The 13,440-nt window shown below is 39.7% G+C and overlaps 1 protein-coding gene across 1 annotated transcript in view; it reads right to left on the bottom strand.

Annotated features, from left to right (window-relative positions):
- ITGA6 (integrin subunit alpha 6) overlaps positions 1–13,440 on the bottom strand; it is a 75,553-nt gene that overhangs the window by 27,755 nt on the left and 34,358 nt on the right. Inside the window, exons 2-9 of the mRNA XM_082841147.1 lie at positions 11,430–11,554; positions 9,715–9,794; positions 8,057–8,312; positions 6,077–6,208; positions 2,747–2,957; positions 1,829–2,022; positions 1,596–1,684; positions 767–885 (exon numbers count right to left, since the gene is read on the bottom strand). Coding sequence (XP_082697273.1) covers positions 767–885; positions 1,596–1,684; positions 1,829–2,022; positions 2,747–2,957; positions 6,077–6,208; positions 8,057–8,312; positions 9,715–9,794; positions 11,430–11,554 — 1,206 coding nt within the window. The remainder of the gene's footprint in view (positions 1–766; positions 886–1,595; positions 1,685–1,828; positions 2,023–2,746; positions 2,958–6,076; positions 6,209–8,056; positions 8,313–9,714; positions 9,795–11,429; positions 11,555–13,440) is intronic.

Below are 13,440 nucleotides of genomic sequence, written 5' to 3'. Positions count from 1 at the left end.
ACCCTTCAACTTAGCAACTCACTTTTAGGAATTTACCATAAGGAAATAATCCAGGACACAAAGAAAATTAAGGATGTTGACCACAGCTTTGTGTAGCATAATAGGAGCAAACAACCAAACCTGGAAAGCAACATAAATGTGTCCGATGACAGTATGGCAGTGGTTAAGTAAACTATGATCCGGCCATGGGATATCTCAGACAACCATTAACTTCATTTCAGAAAAATACTCAATGACAGGGAGATAGTCCACTATGCATTATAAACTCACTCATGGAAAAAGGCCACTATACGTTACAAACCAACAAAAGCAGGTTACAAAACAATATGTACGTTATGATCTCAATTTTGTTAAACATATGTGTATATTCACAGAAAATTAAAAACTAGAAGGATATAAACCAAAATTTTGGAGTTTCATAATGGATGGTGAAATATAGGACATTTATTTCCATCTTTATATTCTTTATACTGTCAAATTTTCTGTTTCAGTTTTTATGAAAATAAAGGTTTTTGAAATATACCCAAAAGTAAAAATTTTCCACCAATTCTGACCTTTTTAAAAAAACTAGTTCAAAAGTGCAGCAAGACTTTACAAAATAGGTTTTTATTACATCATTACACTACTCTGAAGAGAAAAAGAATATTCAAAATTCATACAAGCCTTTGCCTTTGAAGTATAGTTGTTAACAAATTTTAATTCAAAAGGTAAAAAAATTCTAGTGTAAGCGGATTACCAAACATGCTTTAAGTCAGAGATTACACACCTGAAAATAGTTACTGAATCTGAGAGGGAACCAACAGCAACATCGGGGTAGGAATTTCTATCAAGGTCCATGTTTCCGGCAATTGAATATCCGAAAAAAGGTGATTTACCCTCGAGAATCTGAAAGGAACAGGGCATCAGAATGGACACTGGGCCACTAAAATGAGCCTCTTATCCATGCTTTGAAAAAGGCACATAAGTCTCTTTTGAACTGAAGATTAAGGGGTTACTTATAAATTACATTAAATCAAAACTAAATCATAAATAAGTATACATATGGTCCAACACTTCATACATTTTATTTCATAAAAGTTATCTGATTTATGTTGTACCTCAAAAGACAAAAGAGACAATTTTTGATGAGCTTGTGTACTATATTAAGTCGATCAGTGTATTTCAAACCAAACCTCTCTACCTGCTCTCCAAATGTCTTGTTTTTCTCAAAAGCAATTTTTAGTTTTTGGTATCTGAATTCTATGCAATTACAATCATCTCTTATGGTCGTCCAGTTTCATCTCTATTTAGTACGCTACTAAAAGGAATATATCACATTTCCATCTATTTATGCTGTCAGAATAAACTTTTCCTTTGGCTTACTTTGATTCCTAATTCACCAAAGAAATTTTACAATTTAAAACAACCAGGTCATTGCATTTATATCTATTTACAAGCTATCTTCTAATAATACATTTTTTATGAAAACAAAATTCATACTATTGTAGACTTGTAAATAAAACATGATTAGTGTGAAAATTCACATAAACCTAAACATTCCATTAGAAAGCAAACTGTTGAGACCTTTGTTGTAGAAATCCAGGTTATCTGGTTACCTGTGTTGGTTTGGTATTTATTCCGTTCGCAGATCCGTGATAGATAAAAACCTTCCCCTTACCATCGTAGGGTGCTCCAACTGCAATATCTGTTGACAACGCCACATTTTAACAAACATTAAATTTTAAAAGCATTCCAATACAATGTTTTAAAATAAGATGCCATGAGCACTCACTATTTTAGACAATCAAATAATCTATAAATCATGACCAATTCATAATCTATTGTCTACCTGGGTAGCCATCTTGATTAATATCACCGATATTTTTGACCGCAATGCCAAACATAGAATCTTTGGTTCCATTAAGACGAATTGGCTTGACATTATTCCATCTGCCTTGCTGGTTAATGTAGACATACGCTGCACCTCCAACTTCTCCACTTCTATCAAAATACTGTGGGGCTCCAATAACTATATCTTGCCACCTGAAAACATAATGAGGGGAAGAACTGTGAACCATTGGCTAAAATACCAGCGAGCTTAGGGAGAATCCCACATGCCCAGGTATTAAGGACACAAAGAGATATGATAAAAGGACCTCAAATCTGGAATTTATATATCATCAATTAAAGTATTTTTTAAAAACCAAGGTAGCCTCTAATAAACACCCAAAGAAAAATATCAAGGGTAAGAACTTGAAGCCAGTTCCCAAGTTACATCTACAGTGCGCAGACTCCCAGTAAAGATTCCACTCCCCTCCACCTTCATCTCTCTACGAGACCCAAACTGGCACCACCAGCCACAGAGACCTTTGTATTGACTTTGTCACCAATCCCTACTTTCAACAGGACATTCTGGATGCTCCAACAGCCCCTCAAGAAACCAGAGAACACAACCTCGTAGGTGGTTTTTTTTTTTTTTTTTTTTTTTTTTTTTTTTTTTTTTTGAGTTAAAGTTTAATTCTCACGGACCCATGATCCCAGCACATAGTAAAACTGAAAACTGAAAATGTAATCCTACCCGCTGGGGAGGGTAACGGATGCCTACTGCCAAAATATAAGTGAGGAAGAGTGATGGAATGGTAAAAACCTGGCAGCAGAAATATTTTTTCCATCAACTAACCTGAAAGGATATTTCTTCTCAAGACCTACAGAAGCCAGAGCAGCAATGAATTCTTTGCACATAAAAAATAACCTAAGAGGTTCTTACCCATCTTTGTTAAGGTCCACCACTGCCACGTCATAGCCAAATGAAGAAGCCAGCCCTTCCCCGTCAAATATGTGCTCAGGGAGAAGGTGCGCAGACTTCAGGTCTCTTTTAAGCAAAACCACAGCTCCACTGTGATTGGCTCTAGGAGCACCAGATACAAAAGTGATCTCATCTTTGGAAACAATACCCTTCCCTGAGTCCAAAGAAAACCCTAGAAAAACAAAACAGTACATATCAACTCTGTTTTTCAGGAGGTATATAACACTGGTTACTCCCACCACTCTCCTCTGACCCTCCCCACCAGCTATCACATCTACGATAAGAGTCACAGAGCCAAGAGATGTGACACAAGTACAAAGTAGTAGGCTACTGCATTGCTTTCTATGGGAATGTATTAAGATTTTTAAAGAAAAGCACCTATACTATTTGGCATCTGTGTAACTTGAATCATGAAGCATTCATGCATCTTAAGAATCAGTTTGAACCCCAATTTAATACTGAAACTGCTGTAAAAGGAGATCAAGCTAGACACTAAATTATCATGGGAAAGTTACATACTATATACTGGGATACAACCTGACATAGTGTGATTGAGTGCATGTTATAGGGTTTTGCTCTAATGTAGTAGTTAGTAACTTCTGTACTCAATCTCCTTGGTCGTCAGGCAAGAATAAGAATGCGAACCACATTAATATACCACTGACAGCATTTCACTATTTGGGGTCAACTCAGTTCTCAGACACAAACATGCAAACAAAACCATGATTGATGAGCTAGAGTGTTTGAGAACCTGGTATAAACAATAGAGGTGAGCAAGTTGTCATCTGTATCAATTACATACTTGTTCAGAGGGCAGAAAAACGGTAGAACACCTCACCATAAAGCATCAGCTAGGATGTCAGATTACCAATATTGAGGTTAAATGGCAAGCAAACACAAACGCCCATATCAAAGTCATTCAAATTAAGCCAATCTTCCTAGGTAAAGGCGAGGCAGATGCAGAATGCTATAAGCTCACCCTTTTTATTGGGTTTTATTTACAAAAAGCTTCACCACTACTGTTGCAGTTCTCAAATTGTGAAGTGAGTCAAAAAATAGGATGAGCTACAAGTTTAGAAGAGGGCGATACAATTGAATCCAGCTCTGGAAGCCATCTGTCTGCAGCGCCTCAACCACGACATGCTTTTAATGTGTGCTTCACTTGAAATGAAATAGAAAATAAAAAGATTTATGCTCTGTATGGATCAAAAAAAAAAGTCTTAAATGACCATGACCAAGACAATTTATTTGTCATCTCAGAGGTCACAAACCTAGGTAGCTATTCATCATCACATCAGGGGATGTGTCGGGCTGCTCCCTGGGAGGCTGTGTTTTATAAACAAACTGATCAGGATCTGTATAGGAAATGCTGGTCAAAAACAGCAGGCCTGTACACATGCACGGGACGGAAGAGATTGAAGAAAAAGCAATTATACTTGGTAAGAGGCACACCAGCTATGGCCGTGCTCGCCGGATGATGAGGCCACCACTGCATCCGGCAAGCCACCCTCTTTGCCAGCTTCCAAACCTCATGCAGATCATTTTATTCCTAAAACCTACTGATTTTTTTGAAATGACAGATGCACAGACAGCATGGACAACCAAAATGTAACAGTACAAACCTGACACTCTTTTCCCCCCAGGCAACCACTTTTGAGGAAATTCATTCCAAAAGTGGCAAATGCGTTCAATAAAAAATGTTTAATATTTTCAAATGTTCCAACAAATTAAGTTTATAAAATCCATGGGCATCTATCTTACAGACCAAAGTGTTGGTTTCTTGACCAAAGCCATTAACTTGAAATACCATAAACTAATTCCTAAATAACCCATTTGAAGAGAGGTTGTCTGTTAAAATTTATTCAAATAAAATATTGGTTTGTTGATAATATTTACCTTGGAAAGGACTTTACCCTGAAAAAGCCTATTTAATAATTGAGACTCCAAACCACTCGGCCTTGTGTTCCCTTCCTGTCCTGCAAAGCCACTAACAACATTCACACTCCCAGCTGCTTCCCACCCTGCCCCAGTCATTTTCATAAGAGTTTCTTCCCTTGGCTAGGGGATTACTAATTGTGTGACCTTGAACTAGGAAATTAATGTCCCTAAGGCACAAGTTTTTTTTTTCCCCATCAGCAACAGAGGGACAATGATACTTATTTTATATTGTTGGGAAGATCAAATAAGACCTATCAAGTAGTAAGTATAGTGTGTGATTTATAGCACATGGTAGGTGCTTAACAAGTGATAAGTATAACTTTTCTCCCTTCTTGCCTTCACACCAAGTTTTTAATTTGGGGGTGGGGAAGTTTCTGAAGAGTTTTTTTTTTTTTAATTAACAGTATTGTTCATACATATCTATATAATTACAAAAATTTTTGAAGAATACATTTACTAATACCTTGTTTAGAATTATTTTTAGATCTACACCTATTTTTTCTCTTTTTTTAACCTTCCATTGTTCTAGTAATATCTCTAGCATATGGGTATGTCTCTATTTTTGAAAAAGAATAGGTTACTATTTAGGTTTAGGAGATTTTTTACATTTTTTCCAAGAATTGCACAGTAATTATTCTTTATGTCAACTCATACCAAGAATTAAAGCTTTTAAAAGCCTTTGTGTAATTACCATAATGCACATGAATAATTTAGGACACCCATTAGTAATGCAAACAAGCCTTAGGAGTTAAGGAATTGGCACTTAGACACAATCCGGGTGTCCTCAAGAGCTGCCTTAGCACTCCTGCTCAGGCTCAGCTGTAAAGCCCCCGTGCCACCCGCCAGGGGCTTTGTGACAAGAGGGCCCCAATCCAGGAGCAAGGCCAACCCGTGGAGAACAGCAATCACAGAGGACGGACCTGGAGGTCTTGACCTGCCACTTAAGAGTAACTTCATAAATGCAGCTCTTAAAGAGTCTCTCTCCAAAAAGAGGCACTGAAGGGAGAGGGAAGGCATTTCAGCCGCCTGCTAACATCCATGCATGAACAGCCTGCCTCAGGTTACAGAGGCTGACACTAGCTCAGGAAACAGACCTCCACACAGGAGGACAGAGATTTTAGGAGACAGTAGCAGGTTTCCTCCTGCTTTGAGCAAGCTCAGGTGAGACGGGAAGGATCCCAAGCTTCAGTCAGGTTACCTTGGGATCACCAAGGCTTAAATTCCAGTAAATGCAGCCACAGTCCCCTGGCTCCAACCTGGCCTCTTCTCAGCCTAGCAGTCCAGGGTCCTGTGACAGCGGTGTCACACAGAGGCATCTGAAGAGACAGGCATGCCGTCTACTCTCGTTCCTACCTAAATAACTGTTAGCAGGAACAGGAACTAGACTTTCATCATGGTCAGTCTCTCCACCAACTTCATAAGGCCCATCTTCAAAGATGTTCATGTCAAAAAAAGTGTTATTCTTTTGCTCTACGCGAACAATCCCTAAAAGAATGAAATGGTTAAAAAAAAAATGAAGATGAAACAAAATAAACTAGATGGTTCCTAATAAACATTCCTCGTGTTATCATTAAGCACAGAAAGAAAAGTCTGAAGGAAGAAAAGGAGAAGAAAGATGACTTTTGAGGTTATTAAAGTTAAAAAATCATGTTCGTGTAGATTTTTACATCAAACAAATTTGTTCTAGTAATAAAAAAAAAATGCCCATGCATTTTCATGAATTATCTTTATAATGCCATGACACTAGATGGAAAATGGAATGTTTACTTAGTTAACTAAACCTACAAAAAACTTTTAAATTATATGAACCTGATATATTTTACATTTTCTATAATCCTAAATCAATTTATCTTTTTACTATACTGTGAAAGTAAGATTAGTAGTTTGATCTTTTCTTCCAATCACTTTAACCAAAGATTTAAAAGCTTTAAAAAATTTTCACAGCTAATAATTGAAAAGAGAAGATCTCACATAGTCCACTATAAATGGTAACATTTTAAGTCAGAATTTATAAAGCAGATAAAACATGTTTCCCATAAATTAAACCACACATAATTGATGGATGTTTTTATTGTTTTGTTTTACTATGTATGGCCTCTATTCTTGCTAAAATAAAACAGTTTCTAAATTCATGTGTTATTTCGATTAGGTCAAGATAACCTGACAAATGCTGTTACGTGGAAGTTTTGGTTGGGGCCGGGGAGGCCAAAGGAAATCCCTCCCAAAGGTTGCTATCGAGCAAGGTGTTCTCAAGGCTCATTTCTAATAGGAAATTTCTGAATGGAAAAAGGGAAAATTTTCCTAAGTTTTTCCTGACTAGTGAAAATGTTATAACACAGGATTTATTTTAATAAATTTCTCAAAAAAAAGTCTTATTTCCAATTCAGATGCACTTGTCTTCACTACGGATTACAGTAAGGTTAATTGTCCTTTATAACACAGTGGTTTTTCTACACCTGCTTAATTTCTTCAGAGAAGTTGAACTTTTACTACAGGAGCACTGACCATGTTCATCCAGGCAAAAAATGCAGGCCATTCTTCTCCCTCCCTCCCTCCCTCCCGGTGTCTCCTTTTACCTATATCACGAAATTATTTAAACAATACCATTAAACAATCCAGAAGTTATCCAAAATCATCTCAAAATTCCCTAATTTGACATCTATGCTTCTAACTATACTGCTTTATTAGCAAAACACAGCCTTTTAAGATAATACATAATGAAAAAATGTCTAGGGCGTCCCTGGTGGCGCAGTGGTTGAGAGTCCGCCTGCAGATGCAGGGGACACGGGTTCGTGCCCCGGTCCGGGAAGATCCCACATGCCTCGGAGCGGCTGGGCCCGTGAGCCGTGGCCGTTGAGCCTGCGCGTCCGGAGCCTGTGCTCTGCGGCAGGAGGGGCCACAACAGTGAGAGGCCCACGTACCGCAAAAAAAAAAAAAGTCTGTATTAATACAATGTTATTTGTACAGACACCACTCAATTATTTTCAGTTTTCAGATCCCTACCTTAAAATTAAGACTTTCAGCTTCATGAAACAGGCAAATACAAAACAGCAAAAACTAATGTTAATTATATTCTTACAGAAGAAAGTTAATTACTTATATTAATGTAAACTGCTGGCAGAGGGGGAAAAAATCTCTTAAAACATACATTTTGAACATTATTTGTTTTTAAAAATCAGAATTTAGATATTTTGCTATCCTACCCTACTTCTACAACATAAAAGTGCCTTATAACACATTTTGTTTTCATTTAAAATGTACTAAATCATGGTGCATATAATAGCAATTATGTAATCATTCTAATCTCTATTTCTATAAACACACACGTCATACCTTTCCAGTTGTAAGTGCCTGGGGCTCCAAACGCAATGTAATGAAAGTCTTTAGTAAAAGTGGCTGCTACACCTTGTTGGCAAGAACCAAATTTTTCATGACCTCTTAATCGGCCATCGCAAAAACTCCAGTCTCCTCCATCCATATCATCTTCAATCCTGAGATTCTGACTCAGGACGTAACACCTTCCAAAAATGTCTCGGGATTCCTGTTTTGTATTAACATGCTGCCTTTTTTCATATCGATGAGCACATGTCTGCAAACAGATGGAATAAAGTAGCCCATACACGTCGGCAAACCCTACGTTTTTCATTACAAATTGATGAAGTTGTCAATAATCAAGAGGTTAATTCTAAGCGGGATGTTAAATGTGGCCTCCTCCTGAGATTGGATCTGAAAAGCAGCAAATCTTCCTCCCCACAGTTGCAAGGAGACCGTTATCTAGCACAGGGCTTCTGTCTTGCCCTCAGCCTGAGAATACTGCTCCAGTCCAAATACTGAATGCCAATCTGTAATCCACAGGCAAATTTATTTATAAATTTACTTCTCACATAAACAGTGGGAAACACCCCATTTCATCTTCTCAGTTTAATTGGTTTTTAGTGGCTATATAAACCTTCACATCAGTATGTTTGTGAAGACAAGTACTCATATTCCAGAGGAGAGAAATCATGGACATATTTTCACAGGGATCAGGCTAACACTGCTAAAACAAAGACATTTTCCTTTTACCTATACTATTTCCTTATAATCAATACTAACTAACTTATCCTCTGAACTCTCGAGATTAAGTTTATTTTAAAAGGCAGAGACAATTACACTGCTGGGAGAGATGAAATCATCTCTAATTTTACAGGGTATTCATGGCCACCCTCCATATAACAGGCTGAAAACACTTTACAATGTCCAAGTCAATTTCCCATAATGCATCCCCTTAGATATAAAAATTCAGTGTTTGGTAAAATTCTCACTTTTCTCAAAATTCTACATAAATTTGTTACAGCAACCAGATTTTGAAAGAGACAGAAAGATCATCATAATCCAGCCTGGCACCTCCAAGGCCACCTCGCACACTCCATCTAACAGACCCTTTTTTCTTCGTTTCCACTTCTATTTGAAGAAGCTCGGAATATATAATAAAAGAGTTTAAAATTATCTGATCCTTACTTTCCATGACCATTCCCATATATTTTTTTTATAACTCATCTATAATAGCTACATAGTTCCTGAGACAAAAAGCACGCCTAGTTTTTTTGTTTGTTTTTAACATCTTTATTGGAGTATAATTGCTTTGCAATGTTGTGTTAGTTTCTGCTGTATAACAAAGTGAAGCATGTCTAGTTTTGCTTTGCTTCTTGTTTTGAGACCACCTAGAGTTTTAGGGACATTGGTAAAGGTTTTTAAATAAGTTCTTTGAATCTGAAAGTTCTAAAGAAAAGCAGATCGTAGAGCTATTTCAAAATAGATCAGAAATCACAGGAAAAATAATGCTTTCATTTTTTCTTGACATCAATTCCTGCTTTAAAGCAGTCAGTTTTCTAGAATGTATACTCTATGCAGGCAGAAGCTCTACCTGTTTTGTTCAATAGTGTAAGCCCAGCAGTGGCACACAACAGGCACTCAGACACTGTGGAATGGACACACTTCTCTACACTTACCACAACTTTGCCCCCTGGACCTTGGCTCTGGACGGTGACCCCCATCCACTGATCTTCCTTGCTTTCCGATGAAGGGTCAGCTGTGGAGAAAGCAGCACAGCTTACACACACACAGTTAGGACTTCAAAGCCATTGCAACAGGAAATGAACCAATAAATGAACAAAAATATAAGAAACAGCTTCTAAATTGCCTTGACTCCAAGTCTAAACACTTAGTAAATTTAGTTACTCAATCCAGAAAAATTACTTCTCATCTTAAGAAAACGGGTGAGTGATTATTGGTATGAATGATTCATCAAATTCTTTATATAAAATACATACCTTTACCTGGTAGCCCTTCACTTTCTCTGACATCCAGGGTCCCGAGTACAGAAACTACCATCCAAACTAACAAAAAGTGGGTACTTCTCTACATACTCCCAAATTTGTTACATAATAGCATGAACTCTTCTTTACTGCAGATGGGAAGACAAGGCCTCAGACTCACTTTATATCTTCCTATCAGTGCAGAAAAGGAAAGTGATATATTTATTTTTACCTCCTTCTTCCAAAAAGGGGAGAGAGAGGGAAACCATAAATCTCACGATGTGCTCATTTCAGTATCAATCTAAGCCTACTGTTTGACCCTACATCCAAATTTTTGCCTTCCCCAATGAGAAGGCAGGCATGATTTCCAATCTTGAATCATTACAAAACTATGAAACCTGGGGCTTCCCTGGTGGCGCAGCGGTTGAGAGTCCGCCTGCCGGTGCAGGGGACGCGGGTTCGTGCCCCGGTCTGGGAGGATCCCACATGCCGCGGAGTGGCTGGGCTCGTGAGCCATGGCCGCTGGGCCTGCGCGTCCGGAGCCTGTGCTCCGCAGCGGGAGAGGCCACAACAGTGAGAGGCCCACGTACCGAAAAAAAAAAAAACAAACCAACTATGAAACTTAACAACTTTAGGTAGACAGAAGGAAAAAATGCCAAAATGTTAAGTAAAGAGCAATTATGCATACATTATCAGTGGGTCTGGGTTTTTTCCTTACAGTTCAAAGTCATTTACAAGTTTCCCACAATTAACATGTATTATTTTCTAATCAGTAAAAAAAAAAAACCGAAAAACAAATGCTGTTGCTAAAAAGATGAAAAAGCAAGAGAAGAACATAAACATGAATCTGAAAGTCTGCTTAGACCAAGAATGTCAAACTAGGTTTGGGTGCAGCTTCTCAGGGCCCTAATTGCTCTGCCTACCACACAGAGTCTGTGCAAAACAAGCCTCTAACTGAGATAGTAGCGCAAAATTTATCCATGTTGGCCAGCTTTCATTTTAGAGAGATCTGATGTTTAAACAGTCTTTCTCCCAAATATTTTAACAGCAAATGAGAACTTTTGGCGGCTCAGTACAAAATACACATTCAATTTTCTTCGCGGCTGTGAATACAGTTTCTCTCCCGTAGAACCTCAACACATCACTAGGTGGCGACATCGATACACCTTATCAGTTTAGAAAGCAAGAGTTGGGTAGCGGGGGCGGGCAGGAACTACGCTGCAGCCCAGTGACTTAAAACGTAAATGTGCTCAGGGCAAGCAAGAAACAGACGAGGCTGATGCAATTAACAGAGGCCCTCTCTCCAGGAATAAATGCTTGTCCCCCCCCTTTCCTTCCGCCTGGAAAGGGCAAGTGGGACACAAGGCAAGTTGGTCAAGGGAACCCTGAGCGAGTGCAGAAGAACTCACCGTCGTTATCAAATTCAATCCGTGGGCACGGCCCCCGGGAGGTGATGTCGCAGCTGTACAAGCCTCCTGTTCTGTTGGCCTTCTGCAGCGGAAGGGCCACTGCCCGTGGGGCCCCCACGAGCAACCTGTTGACGAAGCAGAGAATTTGCAGATTTGAGTTGAATACGCATGTAACGTTTCAATCAGTCAGAACCAGGAGATACTGGGGTTATTCTTTATCAAGGAGTCCCCTAATTCTCTGCCAGTTTAGGTGGTGAGGGAGAACAAAAGCAGAGCCCTGTGACACACACACACACACACACAAAACGATGCAAGTCAAGCACAAGAAGAAGGGTTGTTGAAACAAGGTGAAGGATACGCGCGTCTCTCATCGAATCAGCAGCTCTCTGTGGAGCACGATTCTGGTGTTTCAGAAGCTACGCTTTGCACAGAGCTTGCCCCCTGCACCTATGCCAAGGACATTATAAGGAACCCAGACACAACAAACACTCCCACACTGGAGAAGAAAAATGGTCCCATTAAACTCAACAAGCGATGATACATCCATTTCCAACACTGTGCCTTCCTGGGGGTGGTTTTCAAAGGTAATTTTGAATGTCCCCCAGATTTCCAGTTTTTACACTGTCATTAATTAAACCGGGAGGCCATCAGACTGAGGTGGCTCTAACCCTCGGCAGCCTACGGAAGCGAACCAAAATCTCAGCCTGTAAACGCCTCACTGTTGCAAAACCAAACCCTAAGGGCAACCGATCACAAACTGTGTCCGTCCCATCAAATCATTTCCTTGCTTTGCTTCCTTACTTTCCCTGTGGCTTTCCCTGCTCCTGTCGGTGAAGCCCCGCTAACCACTTCCGCTCGACGCTGCCAGGTTCGCACTGATTTCTGCTCAAACTCGTCTAGTTTTTAATATGCCTCAGTTTACCTTTTAACAACACAGATTTGGAACCAAACCTGTGCCCAAGATACAACTCAACTGAATTACTCTTTTGCGGCCTCTTTCTGCATCAATTCTTACTTCCTGGCATCTTGGTCATCTCCACAAGCTCCTCCTTTATCGTCCAATTAATCCCCACCAAGGATTCAGGGATACCACTTACGTACTAGGCATCCTAATAGTCCCTCTCCCCTCCCACCTCAGGGTTCTTGCCATCTCCAGTAAGAGGGGGTCCTAAGCCAAACCCACAATCCTGAAAATCTGTTTCCCAGCCAGAGGGATCTTTGGAGACCCACTACCTTTCTGCTCTGTTCTTCTTAATTAATGCCCTTTACTCACCATCAGTTTTACAATCTTTGAGGTCTGGCTGACTGACAAGAGGAGAAGAAACAAAGAGAAAGAACATACACCTGACTGGACAGAGAAACAGAGCTGAAAGGGAAACCAGGCTGGAGTTGGGGAAAAGGGCTGGGAACACGAATGTGAACCAACAACCAACTCCCAAAACAGAAAAGCCACTCCTGGCCTTCAAGAAATTCACAAATCTCAGATACCAAAAACAAAAGAACAAAGAGACAAATAAACAACCCCACACACACGACAGTCCTTACCACTTTTGTCTTTGCTGTGATCCCAATAAAGGATTTAAATTTTTTTTTTTTTTAAACCAATGCAACGCAGTGGGTACAATGCAAAGAAAATGCACTCAGAAAACAGAGACGGGAGCCAGACTCTGCCCAGGGAGAACCAGTGAGGCGGGTCTTACAGAACGATGGCTGGCTTGTGTGGGAACATGCATCCCTTGCACCATCCTTCCTCCCAGACCCTTGGGTGGAAGCACCATCAGCCTCCACCTCCAATTCGTCCAACATTTAAGGGATGAAACAAAACACACCAAAGTACGGAACTGCAGGACCAAGCTGGGGTCCTTGGTGCCTGGAACTTCTGTGCAGAGGCAAGGCCAAGGGCTGTCCCACACCTATTCCGCTAATGTCATTCTTGATCCCAGGAGCACTGACAAAGAGCTGAGAGGTGAACTAGGCTACACTGTGAGTGAACAAGCAGCAGGGGTGGAGA

Source organism: Leucopleurus acutus (assembly GCF_964270905.1).
Source record: "Leucopleurus acutus genome assembly, chromosome: 6".
Classification (NCBI taxonomy): domain Eukaryota; kingdom Metazoa; phylum Chordata; class Mammalia; order Artiodactyla; family Delphinidae; genus Leucopleurus; species Leucopleurus acutus.
The sequence above is the reverse complement of the archived record's forward strand: the minus strand, read 5'-3'. Positions and strand labels throughout refer to the sequence as shown.